Source organism: Chenopodium quinoa, unplaced genomic scaffold (genome assembly GCF_001683475.1).
Source record: "Chenopodium quinoa cultivar QQ74 unplaced genomic scaffold, ASM168347v1, whole genome shotgun sequence".
Classification (NCBI taxonomy): domain Eukaryota; kingdom Viridiplantae; phylum Streptophyta; class Magnoliopsida; order Caryophyllales; family Amaranthaceae; genus Chenopodium; species Chenopodium quinoa.
The window spans coordinates 555,222-574,718 of NW_018743574.1; the positions used below are offsets into that span (position 1 = coordinate 555,222).

A 19,497-nucleotide genomic window follows, 5' to 3' on the forward strand; every position below is an offset into this window, starting at 1 on the left:
GAATTATAATAATAATAATAATAAATATTTAATAATATAATAATAAATAATTAATATTTAATAATAATAATAATTAATATTTAATAAGAATAATAATAAATAATTAATATTTAATAATAATAATAATTAATACTTAATAATAATAATTAATTATTAATATTTAATAAAAATAATAATAATATTAATTAATTATTAATATTTAATAATAATAATAATAAATTATTATTAATAATAATAATTAATATTTAATAATAATAATAATAGTAATAATAATAGTAATTATACTAATAGAAATAATAATACTTATAACTAATAATATTAATTAGTAGTAGTAGTAGTAGTAGTTGATTAGGGGATTTTTATCCTCCAATCACCTTCTGACAAGTGGACCAACCAGGTTCCGCCACGTGTCCTTCACGTAGGCCAATAGGAGCATGCCACGTGTCAATCACAGATTCGTCCTCTGCGGACCAATTGAGACACGCCACGTGTCCACCCATGCCAAATGGGGAAACCGGCCACCAAGGCCCAATCCTGTTTAGAGGCCCGGTCAGCCCTAGGTTTACCCTAAACCTAAAGAGTGGCACGCTTCTCAAGACTATAAATACTCTTCTTAATCCTCATTAAGAAGAGAGAGAGAAAATTACAAAAAAATACATTAATTACACACAGTAATAACCGGCTGATCTCGCTAACAAAGCAGATTACCAACACTAAGCACTCTCACCTAGAGAGACCTTATTACTTTAATTTCCGTATTAATTACTCCTTAATCAGGTACTAACTTGACCGTTGGAGGCGGAGCTCTCAGGAGTCTCCGTTATTTTGCAGGTACAGGCGTCCGGTTCCAGTCTCGGAATTGTAACTCTCCCGCAGGACATCAGAAAACCCCGAAACATTTGGCGCCGTCTGTGGGGAGAGTACTTCAGAGATGGCATCCAAGTCTGTACCGACTCCAGAAGAGAGGCGTCCCCTAGACGACCCTCAAGTTCAGTCGGACCATGATACCGAAAGTGAATTTGAAGTTGAAACTCATACAGCTCCAGACGGGACCCTAAGGGCCCGACGTACCCGTCATACCGAAAGGAGGGAACGGGAGCATCTTCAAACAGGAAGCGAGCCAGCAGGCGCACCGCTTGCTCGGCAACAGCCGACTGATGGGTCTGCTCCCATCACAAGGAACGAACTCATGACCTTCATGAGGGACTTCAAGGGAGAGATTCAAGAGTTGATCAACAAAAAACCGCCTGCTTCAGTCAAAGAGCAGCCGGCCAAAAAACCTTCCACTTCACTGAAGAGGAAGCCAGTTCAAGGGCGAGAGGCGACCCCTCATCCTAAATCCAAGAAGCGGGAGCCGCTTGCTCTTGATTTCACAAAATTCCGTCATCCGATGGGAAATAGGAAACCTGTTCGTCACATTCAGGCGGATGGGTCGAAGAAAACATACACAGACGCTCGTCTGTTGTTAGAACAGAAGAAGAGTGACCGACTGTCAGAGTCGGCCTCTACTTCAAATTTTCAAGAAAGTTTACAAAATACCTCGATGAGGCATACTCAGTCGTACCATGAGAGTCAGTCAGGCGGTACCTCCCGTCAGTCCGGCTTTCATAGTGCCCAGGCGGTACCAAACTTACCATTTGTGCCGCAACAACAGTATTTTATGCAGCCACCTCCATTTGGTGGACCTGCAGCAAAAAACGTCCAACCTATGGACTGGCAGCTACGGTTGCTTAGACTTGGTGAACAGCCGTCGGCCTTCTCCAAGGAAATTACCGAAGCCGCTCAGCCGGCCAAAGTAAAAAATGTTCTAGTAGGCGCCTATGACGGCACTACTAACCCAGAAGACCATCTGATGGCATTCACCAACCTGATGTACCTTCAAGGGTTGGATGATCCCACTTGGTGCAAGTGTTTCCCAGCGACTCTCAAGGGAATTGCACAGCAATGGTTCGGCAACCTGCCGACTGGTTGTGTAAACAGCTTCAGGACGCTTGCTTACTTATTTGCCTCCAACTTCGCTATGAACATCCCTGCGAAGAAAACGACCCTTGATTTGGGAACAATTCAGCAGGGCGAGAAGGAGGGGCTTCGTTCTTACATCAGGCGGTTCAACCTGATGAGAATACAGATTCAAGGGTTACCGGATGAGGTAGCTTATACTGACTTTTTTAGAGGTCTCAAAGACGGGTCTACCTTCAAATTTGATTTAGTTCGAAAAAGGGTGGCGACTCTTCAAGAAGCCTTGATTGAAGCAGAAGCCTATATACAGGCGACTGATCTGTGTACGATAAAACAGTCGGACGGGAAGAGGTTCGACAAAAGAGAGGGACGACAGAAACAGTCGTCCAACAAAGATGAGAAAAGAAAAGAGGTTTGGGCGGCTGATTCCTCTAAACAGCCGGCTCAGAAAAAGAAAAAAGAATTCAAACCATACTCCCCAAAGTATGTGTTTAACAAGGATAACCAGTTTATCCTAAAAGAAATAAAGGGACGGTTCTCAATTGAGAAGCCGCTCCCCATGAAGGGTTCTGCAAGCAACCGGAACCAAGACAAAATCTGTGCTTATCATGATGACGTTGGTCATCACACCAATGACTGCATCAGTCTCATGCGGTACCTAGACCGCTTGGCTGAGCAAGGTGATCTTGACACTTATGTCAAGAAATCTACGGGGAACACCTCCTCAAAAAAGCAGTCGGCCAAAAAGAATCAACAGGCCGACAGTTCCGACACTGATGATGCAGTCGTCTACACCATTGCAGGCGGCTTCTCAGGAGGCGGCCCCACTATTAGGGGCAACAAAGATAATATAAGGCGGTTAGATGTAAATTCCGTTCACCAAGAACGGCCGTCCAAAAATACTTTTCCTGAGATTGTTATCACTGAAGAGGATCTAGGAGGGGTAAGGGGGCCGCATGACGACCCTCTCGTTATTGAATGTAAAGTGGCCAACCAGAGAGTTGGCCGAATCCTCATAGATACCGGGAGCTCCTCAGATCTCATCAGCAGCAAATGTCTGTCAAAACTGAAATATCAGACGGACTGCATACATCCGGCCTCCCACCCTTTAATAGGGTTTGGAGGAGGAGTCGTCCACCCATTGGGACGAGTAGATTTACCCATTCGCCTGGGCGAAAAAGGGGAAGGACGACACATGGTAGTCCGGTTCTTAGTAGTAGAGGAACTCTCGGCCTACAACATGATTCTGGGTCGACCAACCCTGAATAATTCCAAGGCTGTTATAATCCCGTCTCTTATGCTGCTTAAGTTTGAGAGGGATAATGGAACAGTCGGCTCCCTAAGGGGAGATCAGAGGATGGCCCGAGAGTGCTATCTCTCGGATGTCAAGCCCACTTTTATGGCCACTGGGTCAAGTGGAGGAAAAACAGACCTTGACAATGTCAAGGAGAGTGCGCCTGTTCAAGAAACAGGCGACAAAAAGAGAAAGGCGTCCCAGACAGAGTCCGCAAGAAAAGCAAGAAAATAGCAATCATTGGCAGAGGAGCGGCCGGATGAGTTCCGCCCTCAGCCGGCTGGTGAGCATGCGGACCTGATATTAGACGACTCACGTCCTGACCGAACAGTCAAAGTTGGGACGACTGCTCTGAGAAACCTTGGTGACGACCTTCACAACCTGTTGAAAGAATACAAGGACATCTTTGCATTTGAAGTCCATGAAATGCCAGGCATTAGTCCTGATCTGGAGGTACATAAACTTGCTGTGGATCCGAAAAAGAAGCCGGTACGGCAAAAGAAGCGGAACCATGGCGAAGAAAGAAGTCAGGCGGCAGCCGCCGAAGTTAAAAAATTACTTGATGCAGGGTTCATTCGGCAATGTTACTTCCCAGACTGGGTTGCAAATGTGGTGCTTGTTAAAAAGCCGAATGGCACCTGGCGAATGTGTGTAGACTACACAGACTTAAACAAGGCGTGCCCCAAAGACAGTTACCCTCTGCCTAAAATTGATAACCTGGTCGACTCAACAGCCGGCCATGCCTTGATGAGTTTCATGGACGCCTATTCTGGTTTCCATCAAATTCCCTTATGGAAGAAAGATCAGGAGAAGACGGCCTTCGTCACTAATCAGGGGTTATACTGTTACACGGTCATGCCGTTTGGTCTTAAGAATGCCCCGGCTACCTTCCAACGAATGATAAACACAGTGTTCTTTGATCAGATTGGGAGAAACGTCGAGGCATATATTGATGATATGATTGTCAAGACTAAACTTCAGAAAGATCATCTGACGGACCTCCGAGAAACTTTCGCCACACTCAGGCGGCACCATGTCATGCTCAATCCCAAGAAATGTGTATTTGGAGTTGAGTCTGGGAAATTTCTCGGATTCCTTATCAATCAGAGAGGAATAGAGGCGAACCCTGAGAAGGTACAGGCGGTCATTGACATGCAGTCGCCTCGTACCGTCCGAGAGGTTCAGAAGTTAACAGGTTGTCTGGCGGCCTTGGGGAGATTCCTAAGCCGATCAGGCGACAAATGCCTATACTTTTTCCAGGCAATTAAGAAAAAGGCAAGGTTTGAATGGGGGCCGGATGCTGAGGCCGCCTTCCAGAAATTAAAGGTTCACTTGCATTCCTTGCCGAGGCTGGTCAGCCCTTTGCCCAAAGAAGATCTCTACATGTACCTGGCCGTCTCTGATCATGCGTTAAGCGCTGTGCTCCTTGCTGAAAGGGACGGCTGTCAGCTCCCGGTCTACTTTGTCAGTCACGTACTGAAAAATGCCGAGTTGAGGTATCCCCTAGTGGAGAAATTTGGTCTTGCACTCTTCATGGCTGTTAAAAAATTGAAGCCCTACTTTTTGGCACATGCAGTCGTCGTGTATACCGACCAACCAATCAAACGGCCCCTTACCATCATGGAGTCGTCAGGACGAATGATCAAATGGGCCATAGAAATACAGAGCCTCGAAGTTACGTTCGAGCCTAGAAAAGCAGTGAAGGGGCAAGCCTTTGCTGACTTTATTGTGGAGATGACTCGTCCTCCTGACTCTCAAGTTCCAGACCAAGTCTGGAAGGTATATGTGGACGGAAGCTCTACTTCAAATGGTTGTGGAGCAGGCGTCGTATGTCAATCTCCAGAGGGCGACAGGTTTGAGTATGCTCTACGCTTCAGTTTTCAGGCTTCAAACAATGAGGAAGAATATGAAGCTTTACTAGCCGGGATCCGCATGTGCAAGGCGGCAGGGGCAAGAAAAATAGACGCCTGTTCTGATTCGCAATTGATAGTAAGTCAGTACAATGGCGAATACGAAGCAACCCATCCGGCCATGATCAAGTATTTACAGGCGGTCCGACAAGCAGTCGGCTCCCTTGAGGATTTCCATCTGATCCAAGTGCCGAGATCAGAAAACAACCAGGCAGATGCACTGTCAAAATTAGCATCATCCGCCTCCTCCGATACTCCCCGAACTGTTTTTTGGGAAGTAATGGAGAAGAGAAGCATCGAGGAAAACCCTATTGGAATCCTAGACAGAAGCTCAAACTGGATGGATTCAATCAGGGCATATCTGACAAACGGTACACTGCCGGATGATCATCAACAGGCGGCAGCACTGAAAAGACGAGCCACCAATTTTGAAATGATAAAGGGAGAACTTCACAAAAGGGGGTACCTACAACCCTTTTTAAAGTGCGTTACTCCAGAAAAGGGACGAGAGATACTAGAAGATCTCCACTCTGGTTACTGTGCTTCACATATAGGTGGAAGGACGCTTGCTCAAAGGGCAAGGCGCCAGGGCTACTTCTGGCCTACCTTAGAAGCTGATGCTATGGAGATGGTGAAAAAATGTGACAAGTGCCAAAGGTTTGGCAAATTAATTCACCGTCCGGCTACTGACCTCACTACTATTCATAGCCCACTACCGTTTGATAAGTGGGGCATGGACATTCTAGGTCCATATACGCCTGCTACAGGCGGCAGAAGGTACATACTTGTTGCCGTCGACTACTTCACTAAATGGGTAGAGGCAGAGGCGGTAAAGGGAATCAAGACGAAAGATGTAATTTCATTCATTTGGAAGAATGTCATCACTCGGTTCGGGGTTCCCATGTCTATGGTTTTTGATAATGGTCCCCAATTTGAGACGCCTGTTCTCAAAAGCTGGTTGGGTGACCAAGGAATTGCAAACTACTTTGCATCTGTCGGCCGTCCACAAGCAAACGGCCAGGTAGAAGCCTTTAATAAAATCATCTCAGACGGTCTCAAGAAAAAGATTGAACGAGCAGGCGGCCTATGGGCGGATGAACTACCACATGTTCTCTGGGCCATTAGGACGACTGAAAAAGGGGCGACTGGAGAAACTCCATTCCTCCTAACTTACGGTGCGGAAGCTGTTCTTCCAATAGAACACTACGAGCCGACTCTTCGAGTAATGTTATATGACGAAGAGGCAAACTGGGAAGCCATGCGCTTGGCATTAGACTCTCTTCCTGAAAAGAGGGGCAATGCTGTTTTGCGCCATGAGATCTATCGCCTGAGGATGACTAGATCATACAACAAAAAAGTACACAGGCGTCCGCTCAAAGTAGGGGACTTTGTACTTAGAAAAATGGAAGCAGTTGGTAGGGCTAATGAGTCTGGCAAACTAACTCCCAACTGGGAAGGACCCTACCGAATCTATGAGGAAGTCAGGGACGGTACCTACCGTCTGGAAACACCAGACGGACAACCGTTGCCTCGAACTTGGAATGTAGATAACCTCAAAAAATATTTCTTCTGAAGGATGTAAAGTAAAGAGCTACTTAATAAAGCTTGCACTTACTATTCAATTTTGTATTACGAGGGGCATGCCGTCTGTACCTTTACAGTCGGCTACTCTCCATTGAGTTTCACTCTCTCTTCAGAGGGGCATGCCGTCTGTACCTTTACAGTCGGCTACTCTCCATTGAGTTTTACACTCTATCTTCAGAGGGGCATGCCGTCTGTTCCTTTACAGTCGGCTACTCTCCATTGAGTATTTTACTCACAATACTTAGCTAAAAAGATTAGGGCCTGGCCGACCCTGTGCCTACAGGCGGCTAACCATTCTTTTACTTAGCACCTACGTTCACCAAGAACTTACGACCTGTCCCAACATCATAGCAGGCGTCCGACGGCATCCCTCTGGATGAAATTCGTCGCAGAGAGCAGCTCCCTTTTGGGTGGAACATTGTTCTATAAACTAACTACACGGCACCTATACGACTGTCCCCAAGGGCAACCACGTAGCCGTTTTTGAGACAAGGATAACTCTATCACTAACCAAACCAGTGGTAGCAGTTGACATCTGAGTCAGATGACCGCCTGTATTACTTGGGATAAATGCAGGGGGTACCTATTGAGTTAATAGCCAACAAACATTGGCGAATCAAGGGGTCTAGTCGGCCTACGCCGCCTGGTACCTCTACTTCTCAAACAAAAGTGGCGCCGACTGAGTAACTCTAACGTTAACTCATAGTCACTCCTTCAAACTTGGTATGGAACCTAAAAGGTTGGAGACGTCCGCCTGTTTTAAACAAACAGGGGCACTCAAACCCCTACTCCTACTAGGTAACCTATTGAGTTAATAGCCAACAAACATTGGCGAATCAAGGGGTCTAGCCGGCCTACGCCGCCTGGTACCTCTACTACTCAATCTAGATTGTGACGAAGACTAAGTAACTCCTATGTTAACTTAATAGTCACTCAAACTTAGTATGGAGCCTAAAAGGTATGAGTCGTCCACCTGTTTTTAATAATCAGGGGCTCTCAACCACTACTCTTGCTAGGTTAACAAATTACGAGTTAAAAGCCAACATTGGCAATAAAGGGAAACAACCGGCACCCGCCGCTTGTTATCCTACTTAATTCCTTGACGACTAGGTAATACTATTTACTTGGTCAGACCAATTGAATAAATAGTTCGAATACCGATTGAATAAGTGGCCGACTGATCGTCTATCCTGGAAACAGACAACCAGTCGTCCAGGGGCATAGGCGGCGTACTTACTATTTGTACCTGTCTTAACGTTCGGCCATACACAACAGTCGGTCTTGTGAACAAAGGGATATTAGATATGGAATACTTAGACAAATTTGAACCAAAACAAAAATTTGATTAAAAATGAGCCGGTCATTAAGGACCAGCAGAATATTCAAAACCCCGGCCCCCTGGCCGGGTAATTACAAAGCAAACGGCACGCAGGCCGTGGAAAAAATACTTAAAGCTTAAGAAGGGGGCAGTTCAGTATCAGCAGCTGTCGCCTGGTCAGCACTCTTCTTGCTGGACTCGGCTTTAGCTGCACCCTCTTTTGATGCCTTACCCCCAAGTGGCACAAGCGCCACAACCGGCTCTTCCTCCTCCAACGCACCTTCCAATGCCTCGTCTTCAGCAGCCGCCAGGATCTGTTGATTATATGTTTCCGAACACTGGCGGTACGTTCTTTCCCAGGAGGCAAAGTCGGCACTGGGGAACAGTCGTTCCCAGGTCATGCGCTGGATTTGAGCGGAGTCTTCCACCATCTCCCGGACGAGCTCTTTCTTCTCTTGCTCGGCCTTTTCCGAGAGCTCTTGGGTAAGACTCTTCTCTTGGTTCACCAGGCGTTCTTTTACGTTGGCCAAAGATTTCTCCATGGCTTCGTAAGAGTGCATTTTTTGGCGAAGAGGCTTCAGCTCGGCCTTAAGGTTTGTGACGGTCGCCTCCAGCTCGTCAACCTTCTTTTGGGCCGCCTCTAACTGAGCCCGAACAGCTGCGGTAGCCTGCGCCTGATAATAAAGAAGATCAATGGTCAGTACTTCATTTTGGGCAATCTGAAACATTGCCTTATCACAGCTGGAGGAGGCCATAGCTTTTGCGGCCTTTACCTCTTTGTTTTTCCGATCAATCGGCTTGCGAAGGCTGTTGACTCGGAGCAGGGCCTAAGTACAAAGAAAAACAGGCGTCAGCTTCCAAACAAAAAGATAACAGGCGTCCTGGAACTCAAAAACTCAAAAATATGCTAAGTATACCTCAGCAAGGATCCCTGAAATCCCATCAAGGTCAAGGGTGCCGGCACCCCTGACCGCCTCCCTTTCAGATGGAGGAACTACTTTAACCATGGACTTGGCTACCTCAACCAAGTCAAGCCCCTGAGGGCCGGCTGCATTAAGCGAAAGAAAAAAAAAAAAAAACAAGTTAGACCTAGTCAAGAAGGAAGCAAGGGTGAGTTTTTACAAGTGTGTCCATACTTCTAGGCGGCCCCGCCGGGGTTTTTGAAGAAGTGGCCGGCTGCTTCTCAGCCGCCACAGTTTTCCTGGAAGACCCAGGAGAGCTTGCAACAGTCGTCCTCCGGGCCTTGGGGTCCGGCTGTTGCGAGGAAGAAGCCCTTGGAGTGCCAGACTGAAAACAAAGAGTTAGTATATGCATAAGACAACTCAAAGAGGAAGAGTTTTCGAAGCTTACCAAGGGTGCCCCCTTGTTGGGGGAGTCGGCATAAGACTGTTGCATGAGCGAGGCCCGCAACATGGCCGCCGCAGTCTTGGATGCTGTTATTTTACTCATGGCGTCAGCTGCAAGAAATAAACAGCAAAGTTAGTAAAAATCCCAAGTAAACAAGGCGTGAAAAAACAGAGTATTTGTCAGGCCGGCTACCTCTAGAGCACCGACTGCTGAGGCCACAGGCGGCCAAAAAGTACTCGTCATAGAGCCACTTGAAGCTCGGGACGCAGTTTAGGGGTACTTGCTCTCGTACCCCTGACGTAGGGTTCACCCTAGTCTCTACTTTGAAGAGTCCTTTGTCTAGGATCTCTCTTTTAGCCTTTGGGGGAACAGGCGGCATGCTGCGGCCGCCTGCGAGAAGAGGCGGATCCCTATTCCACTTGTTAAAACGTTGGTTCAGCTCCGTGTCTGAACCCTCTATGATAAGGAAGGTGTTCCGCCAATCCTTCCATTTGTTCGCTTTACCCCTCGTCATGAGGTAACCCCTATGGCTCGTTAATTGATACCAGCCGGTACCTCCCGACTTAGGGGTCCGGCTGAGATAGTTCATGTGGGCGAAAGCCTCAAAGCTTGGCTCCACCCCGTACATTTCGCACCCGGCCACATAGCCGAGTACGTTTACCCAAGAGTTGGGGGCTAACTGCCATAACCCCAAATCATACCCATCTAAAATCCGCTGAACAGCCGGATGTAATGGGAAGCGCAGTCCAGCTTTGATGGCCGCCTCATAGTAGCCAAAGCAGCCGATATCATAGCTGGTACCAGCCGGCCAGACGACAGTGTCTTCTGGATCCGGCACGAACAGTAAAAATCCGGGGCCCATTCTGTGGTTAGCTATAAAGCTCTCCACTTTGTCTTTCATGGCCGCGATCCGGCCCCGGGGTACCGTGCAGTAATAGGGGGTGTTTTCCTCTCTGTGAGAGGCGGACGGCTCCGCCCAATTGTCCCCTTTCTCAACTGCATGAGAAAGCCTCGCCTCTTGTAGGCGACTGTTTCTTTCTTCTGAGCCTGGAGAACTGTGGCCAGAAGAGCTGGACTCGGACTCGTCCTCTGACGAGTCCGAAAAGGACGACTCCTCCCCTCTCCCAGAGGGGCCCGCCTTCTCTCCCTTAGAAGGAGCAGGAGGAAAATTAGACATATCAACGGTAAGATGGGAAGGTACCACCTTGGCCCCTCTCTCAGAACTGTCGGCTTGGCAGCCGCCTCGTTTCAATTCTACATCTGGCGCCTGGTCAGATGTTTCACTAAGGAGCACCCTTTGGGAGGAGCCGTCTGAGTTTGATATCATGGCAGTCTTTTTTGTTCTGGCCATCACGTTCTGCATAGACACAGATACAGTCGGACTTTGTATAAAGGGCAAAGATGGGTCCAGAAAAGGGCAGGCGGCACTCCTAGTCCTAGATTCAGCCGTCCCCGGTGACCGGCTGATCACTAACTTAGGTCGTGTCGTGTGCTTCCGTGGTGCCATTTCAAAAAATAAAAAGAAAATTAAGAGTAAGAGAACTGAGTTACCTGAACGAGTGACGGTTGATGAAGTTCTGGAAATCCGGGTCAGTCGGCTTGTCAGAACAGGCGGTAGGCAGAAAATGTCCGAAATGTCAGAGCAAGTTCAGGGGTCCGAATGTTCTCGCAAAGTTCTCAAATGTGAAAATGACCGAAGTCAGCACTTCCTTATATAGGCAAAGTGAGAAGGCGAAGGGTCGCTTCCAAATTCAAAATGTGGGCGGGAAAATCTCTCGGCCGTTTGCAAGGTGACACCTGTAGCAGGCCGTCGCCTCTCACCAAGCGACACCTGTCACAGGCGACACGTGACCAGTCACGTGCCACCTGTGAGGGGCAAATGATTCGGGGATTTTTATCCTCCAATCACCTTCTGACAAGTGGACCAACCAGGTTCCGCCACGTGTCCTTCACGTAGGCCAATAGGAGCCTGCCACGTGTCAATCACAGATTCGTCCTCTGCGGACCAATTGAGACACGCCACGTGTCCACCCATGCCAAATGGGGAAACCGGCGACCAAGGCCCAATCCTGTTTAGAGGCCCGGTCAGCCCTAGGTTTACCCTAAACCTAAAGAGTGGCACGCTTCTCAAGACTATAAATACTCTTCTTAATCCTCATTAAGAAGAGAGAGAGAAAATTACAAAAAAATACATTAATTACACACAGTAATAACCGGCTGATCTCGCTAACAAAGCAGATTACCAACACTAAGCACTCTCACCTAGAGAGACCTTATTACTTTAATTTCCGTATTAATTACTCCTTAATCAGGTACTAACTTGACCGTTGGAGGCGGAGCTCTCAGGAGTCTCCGTTATTTTGCAGGTACAGGCGTCCGGTTCCAGTCTCGGAATTGTAACTCTCCCGCAGGACATCAGAAAACCCCGAAACAGTAGTAGTAGTAGTAGTAGTAGTAGGAGGATCTGCTTTGCTCTGCTCGGCTCTGCTGAAATCTGCTCGAGGATCTGCTTTGCTCTGCTCGGCTCTGCTGAAATCTGCTCTTCTGCTGAAATCTGCTCTGTCCAGAAGCTCAAAAGAACAGGGCCTTAGTCTAGTACTTGTGGAGAAAATCACTAAATATTGCCAGAGCAATTGAGTAACTGAGATGCAATTACTAATTTGTCCAACGGACAAATTTCTAGGTGCACCACGCCTATACTTTTGAACAATCAGTAAAAAAATCTGAACAATTGCAAATTTTGAACATGTAGTAAAAACATCTGAACATCGCAAATTTTGAACATTTAGTTAAAAAATCTGAACAATTGCAATGCATCATGCCTATACTTTTGAACATTTAGTAAAAGAAATCTGAACAATCAAGAATTTTGAACATTTAGTTAAAAAATCTGAACATCACAATTTTGAACATTTAGTAAAAAAATCTGAACAATCGCAATGCACCATGCCTATAATTTTGAAATTTTAGTAAGAAAATATGAACAATAAAAGATTTTGAACATTTAGTAAAAAAATCTGAACAATCGCAAATTTTGAATTATTACGAGTCAAACAAATTTTGAACTGATTCGTAATAATTCAATAGTTTTTTAATATAAATTGAACATTTAATGTATACAAAATGATCATTTCTTGATAAAATATGAACATAAAAATTGCATGTTTATGTTCAATTTTTGTGACGTGTTCATATTCTTTTTACTAAATGTTCACTTTTTGTAAAATGTTCAAATTTTTTTACTAAATGTTCAAAAGTATAGTCATGGTGCACCTATTTCTAGGTGCACTATGGTGCATATAATACTAATTGTGTCCAAGGTTCTTATCAGCCCACGGACGAGGTGACATGGGCCAAAATCTTATTGGCACGTTATCTAGGTGACATGGACCAAAATCTTATTGGCACGTTATCTAATTTGTCCAACCATAGTACTATGCTAGTCAGTATATGTGCATCCATTTTTCGTTTTTATAGATCCAATATTCGATTGACCACAACGTACTTCTTAAGTTTTTATGTAGTACGAGTACGCTAGAAGCTCTTTCATGTAAGAGTGTAAGACTATATTCTCTTCTTTGTAATGTAACCTTAGTTTTACCTCCCAAAAGGGCACTACAGGTAAACATGAGTACATGACCAATAATTTTACTTGTAATTAAAAAAAGATGGTTTTAAAAAAAATTAAACAACTCTAGGTAAGTGGTTCTTGTTTGGCAATTGAGGATAATATTAGACCTATTTAAATTTGACTCGAATTTAGATTGTCTAAAAAGCCGTCTTAAAAATATTGGATTTGAGCACAAAATTAGAGCTCAAAATATAAAAGTAGCTAGAAAAACCAAATTCAAGAGAGTCTAACTTGACCTGAATCGAAACATTTATTATAATGATGAAAATTAAATTATCTCACCAATTTTATTTATTTATATTTTTTTTGATGCAAAAATTATCTCACCAATGTACTTAGTAACACAATTAAATTGAGGCTAAAAGTTTTATAATTCTCTCGTGCGGTCATGCCTAATTATCCAAAGCCATTATCACAACTTGAATATGTACAATTTTCAATTTTGTAATTTTGTAATTACAACTTCATTTTAAGAAGATTTAACCAGATTTGATACTATAATTATGCAATGTAATTTATTTTTTCAAATTTGAAACAGTTTAAGTGTCGTTGACCATTAGACCCGACCAACTAGCCCATAATCAAACATATTGTGTCATAATTATCAAGAATACTTAATTCCAAACCAAAACGAATCTAGCAAGAAATCAAAACCACCCGATCAATCGTTTTGACAAGTGTAACAAAAATCAATAATATGCATGGAAGACAATACCAAAAATGTCCAAAACTCACACAATCCATGACCATGACACACAATGACATGAGTTGTAAGCCTTGTAGCAAAACTAGCATGACTATCATCCTTTACCAAATAGGTGTAAGCATTCCAATCTATGCTACCACCAATCTTGCTCTCAATTATTTTTATCATTATTTAATTTTAGAAACATACTCTACACCAATTATTAAAATTCATATAAATAAGACTTTAAAATCAATTTATTACGAGGTTGAGCATTACACATAGTATCCTTTGCCCGCCTTTTTATCAATTTTTGTCGTTTATTTCTCCTAAACCGTGTGCTTCTCCTCCCATTGAATCCCTCCAAAACTAAAGGCTCCCTATATTCAACTCCGGTATAATATATCTACTCTAAATTCTAAACCACCCACATTTTCTCATTATTTATACACAACATAAACATTGACCATTTTTACATCATTCAACTCATTCATTTCGTTACTTCTTCATCCACAATTCATTAATTCGATATCATTTTTCAAAACACGACACGTTCTTGTATAAGACGGTCTTACAATAATAACACGATACAAAATGTGTCGTACCACGGAGTATTACCACGGTCAGGATCGCTTTCTTCGGTTGAAAGCCATCTCCCTCCAACTTTCTCTATCCTCCGCCACCGCCACCGCCGCCGATGTGTCTCTCCTCCCGGAATCATTGACGCTCGTTTTCCTCCCTCGGATCAACGGCGGCCTCCTCGAAATCAACGGCTCAAAAACACGCCCCGATTCTCCGGCGTTCATCACACTCCACCGCGTTCTCAAATCCGACTTCATCTTTACCTCAAGAGACCGAATCCGCGCCTGCGACGGCGTCGTTTTCGAGGTTCACCTCGCCGGAAACCGCCTCCTTCACGGAGGTTTCCGGCAACACGACGACGGAGATTTCAAAATGGAGTGCAGATTTATGGAGGAAGAGAGAGAATTCGGTGTTAGAGAAGCGGAGATTTTCGTAGTATCAGAGAATGGCGGTTTGATGAGAGAGAAAGCGGTGGCGAAGAGGCGGCGGAGGAGGAGGAATTGCCGGAAGTTTGAGGTGGCGTTGGATGAGATTCCGGAGGAGAGAGAATGTGATGTGGTGGAGGAGGAGGGATCAGGTGAGATGTGGTGTTGTTGTTGTGGTGAGGGTGAGAGTGAATCGGACGGTGGAGATGATGAAGTGGAGTTTGATCGGATGGTTGAGGAGGAAATGGAACGGGTTAGATGGGCTGTTGATGTGGGTATATGGGTTGTTTGTTTGGGTGTGGGTTTCTTGGTTTCTAAGGCTTCTACTAGAAATTTGAGGAGGAGAAAGTTTTTACTTTGAGGTTTTTGTGTAATGGATGGCTTTTTCACATAAACAATTTTGTAAATGTAAATTATGAATTATACGCTAAAATGTTTCAAGAGAAGAAATTGTCTTGGTAAATATAAAATGAAAATTTGTTGATTAATTTTTGTGTGCACTCAGCAAAATGAATTATTTTTGCTCATGATTTTTGGACAATTTTGTTTCTGTCGGGATCCGACAACTCGATTTCGAGATCCAAAGCCCGAGCCTGAAACTCGTTGAGCTCCTATCGTCTAGACGAGAACCTACACAAGGAACAGAAATTAGCTAACCCCGGGTGGATCCGGGGATAACCACTCCAACGACAAAGTCAGAAAGTGTTTAAAAAGATAAGAAGAAAGAGAAAGTATGAGAGAGAGAATAATAAATGCTACCTTATTATGGGTAAATTTTTGATTATTTATAACCCTACTAGATGACAGGTGGCTGCATGGCATGCAATCTATCACAGGCCAAGTGTCAATTTGCTGCTGCCACGTGCCAATTATTGTCGGGCCGACATGTTTGCCTTTTGCCTAAATGTCGATATGGTTCTAAATTGCTACGTATCTGTATCAGATTGAGATATCGGCCTGTTAAGTCCAGTCGGCCCGTGTTACATATCCTCCCATACAAATCTAAAATATTCTTACAAGCAAAAATTACTTTTGGATATGCTTGAGAAAGAACTAAATATACATAATTCACTTATATTATAGTGATAAGAAATGTTTGGTTATCATTAAATTGGAAACTCACAATTGTATTAGATTTGAGTACTTTATTGAATAATTGTACACTCCGTAGATACTTTATATATCTTATACGGAGTATTTTATATTAGGTTGAGAATGAATATATATAAATAGTACTCCATATTAGATTGATTAGTAGGATATATTCTATTTACCTGATTTTCACTTATCTAAACTTATTAGACCTTATGAAAATTTATTTAAATTGTAATTCGTACTTGGATAACCCTGACAAAACTTATTAAACCTAAATTTAACCGAACTTATTACACCTAAATTAAGTGAAAATACGGTGAACAAAACATACCCTAAGTCAAATTGTTGATAAAAAAAAAATACTCGGCTAATCAATTATACCCACTTATCTTACATTTAAGGGTTGTGTCACTTGGGTGCACCTCACGGTCTTGATCTTCTCAAGGCATGTACATCTCTCATGGTCTCATAATCTCGTGCACAATAGGATAATGAACAGGTGCACTTCCATGCCGTGCATAATAGGGTAATGAAAGTCTTGTGGTGATAGATGATAAAAAAGGGAACACAATTGAAAATATGCACAATTATACACCCTTGACCCTTTCTGTATGCAACTTTGACCAATTGACCTACATTAATGTGCCATCTATTCTTCAAATCTAGATAACGTAAAAGTCTTAAGACCTATCGCAATTCGCAATATACACTTTCCCAATAATTTGCAATTTCACCACTAAATTTTAGATGATCTTCATCTTTTGGGAATAATGGGCTCTGGCCGGTAACAAATACGGACTATTTGGAAAAAAAAATTGGTCTAAGCCTGGACTACCCTGTTATATTGGTTGGGCTTAAGTGTGCTTGGGTTATTAGTTTGCTATATTTGGGTAACGCAATATATCACATACTTAGGCCTTTGGGCCAAATTGTGGGGCCTAGGAAAGTGAACGAGTAAAGTGTGAATGAGGCCGTTGCTATTTCCTTTTCCAAAAGTTATAGTTGAATACAAATGGTTTTATTTTTTTTATTTTTTTTTTCGACAAAGATGTTTTTTGGCTTGTTGGTAAGCATAATTGTGATTAACTGATTATCGTCTTATCCTGAGTTAGAAGATGATGAAAGTAAGGACAATTTTCAAATGGATACAATAAAATTGTGGCCATTGTATTAAAACAAATCACAACCATTTATTTATATTGACTAACCTGAACCGTTGATATGGTTTATTTTTATTTTATTTTAAAAAAAATTGACAAAAAAAAAAAAAAAATTGTAAAAACTACCACTATCAGTTTCTTCTTTATTGATTAGTTTGTATTTTTTTCCCATTTACTTCTCTTCAATGATTCAATCTTTGCCTGTGATCCACCTATTCTGGTTATTGGCTCCAAGTTCAACCATTGTTGTCTTCTCGCAATGGATGGGATAACAAAAGCTGCATGTCTGTTTTTGTATGTGCTTTTTGCGCATGGTGATATACTGATATGGCATTAGATAAAGTCAATTGTTGCCTCTGAATCTGGCATCCAATTAAGGTTGCTTAAATTTTTTGCAATATGTATCCAAATTAAGGGCTCGTTTGGTTGAATGTAGATATTGCAAATTCCTTGGAAAATTGATTTCCCATGAAATTGAACTTCCTAGGAAATTCTAAAAAGTGTTTGGTTAACTAAGGGAAGTGGAAATTCCCATGGAAAGTTCCACTTACCTAGGTCCCCCTAGGTAATTAACTTCCCCCATTTTGTGGGAAGTGGAAATTCATGGGAATTTCTACTTCCCATGAATTTGTCAACCAAACAACTTCAAAGAAATTCAATTCCTAGGATTTCCAACTTTCCATGTTTTTATTTGTCAACCAAACAATCCTTAAAACAAAAAAGTAAAGGAAAACAATTACTGAGAAAGAAGAAATTGACAAGATCGAAAACTGATAAGAATGTGATAGTTTTAAAAAAATCTTGTTCAAATTTCTTTTTTTTAAAAATATAAATAAATAAAAAGTAACCATATCAACGGCTCACATTAATCAATAGAAATTAACGACTATGATTTGATATAATACAATGACCACAATGTTATTGTGGCCATTCAAAAGTCATCCTGAAAGTAATAGGCCAAAGAATCACTAATACAAATTTAAACTCTTAATTTTAACAGTTAAGATCGAAACTCACGTACTAATCGTAATCACTAGGTCAAATTTAGCTTCATACATGACTGCGTGTATATATGTTAGTAATATCTTCAACAACTTTTTCTTAGTTATAAACAAAGCACTAAGCAGAACAAATTACCCCAAGTAGGCCAAGATTAACCTTTCCCTTAATGCACCATCATATAAGCTTGCACGAGTAGGGTAACATCAACGAAAATGAATAACAATTGTACATAAAATTTACCCCACTAAAATAGGCATATGGCCGTTAAAAAGAGGAACCAAAAAGGCGGCAAAACACAAGATCTTCAAGTGATAGCACATGAAAGATAAAGTCAAGTTTTATGATTGGCACCGGAATAAGAGCGGGAAAGTTATGCTATTAATGGAGGGGTCATTAGGGACATTATCATTACCTACATTTTTCTTTTCCTTTTTTTGTTTTTTTACTTTGCATTCTTCCTTTTCTTTTTCTTTTTCTTTTTTTTTTTCCTAAGTATGTAAGTTGTGATTATTCATGATCAATCCATATATTCTCTTTACAATGTAACAATACAAATAGTGTACAACACATTGGCTTTTAGGTTTTTTTTTTTTTTTTTTTTTTTTTTAGTTGTAATCCCATTTAAAATGTAGCATAAACTCATAAAGATACTAATTAAGAAACCAACAACTCAATCCCTCTTATATTTATTACCCATGTGTTTTTAATGTATATTGTTAGTTGGTCTTTATATTTGGTTGTTATAATTATTAGTGGGTTAGCAAGATGAGTTGAGAGTAGTGAATAGTGATGTTCATGTAAGTTAATTCAAGTAATTAAAGCCTGAACTAAGTTTTATTAACCAAACTCAAACATATGTTCAAACTTGTCTTGTTTAATTAGGACGTTATAGTATACCATGGTGAATTTGTTCGTTTATTGACTCATGTTCATAACAAGCTTTTTACTAGTATATATAAAACTTGTATACGCTAATTTGACATTTTAGACTAAAAATCCCTAATTCAAGCATAATAACCAAATCTTCTAGCAACTAATCAACAATTGTGATTAAGTCACTGATGTTTATTAAATTAGCTTTGACCTTTTTTTAATAAACAAATTTGTTCATGAACAATAAACAAAAGTTTATTCATGATTATAAATAAACTAGATAAGCCAACTTGAGGAAAGTATTTAAACATTGGACAACTAGGCGAGTTTTGTCAAGCATGCATGATAAATCCTAAGAATGTGATTTTCCAAAACAAGTCAGGTCACATTGTTTATATTGCTCTTTTGCTCGCTTGAAAATTCTCAAACTAAGCAACCAAGTACGTAGTAATTTTTTTTACACCATACAAATAGTTGTACAATAAATATTGTCCTAAGGTCTTGCTAGCACTTGTTCAATTAATTGTACTTGTACAATACACAATACATGTTGTTTGAAGGTATTACTATTTACTAGCACATGTCCGTAGTTGGTTAAGTAATTGGCCTTGATGCTTCACTTTCTTGTACAA

The 19,497-nt window shown here is 42.1% G+C and overlaps 1 protein-coding gene across 1 annotated transcript; it reads left to right on the top strand.

The window, feature by feature from the left end:
• Nucleotides 1-14,322: 14,322 nt before the first annotated feature.
• LOC110681729 lies at nt 14,323-15,096 on the top strand. Its single transcript, XM_021857859.1, has one exon. The coding sequence runs from the start codon at nt 14,323-14,325 to the stop codon at nt 15,094-15,096; it is 774 nt and encodes a 257-aa protein (XP_021713551.1).
• Nucleotides 15,097-19,497: the final 4,401 nt, after the last annotated feature.

Excerpts from the sequence above, each read along its gene's own strand:
- LOC110681729 (XM_021857859.1), top strand. The coding sequence starts at position 14,323 with ATGTGTCGTACCACGGAGTATTACCACGGTCAGGATCGCTTTCTTCGG.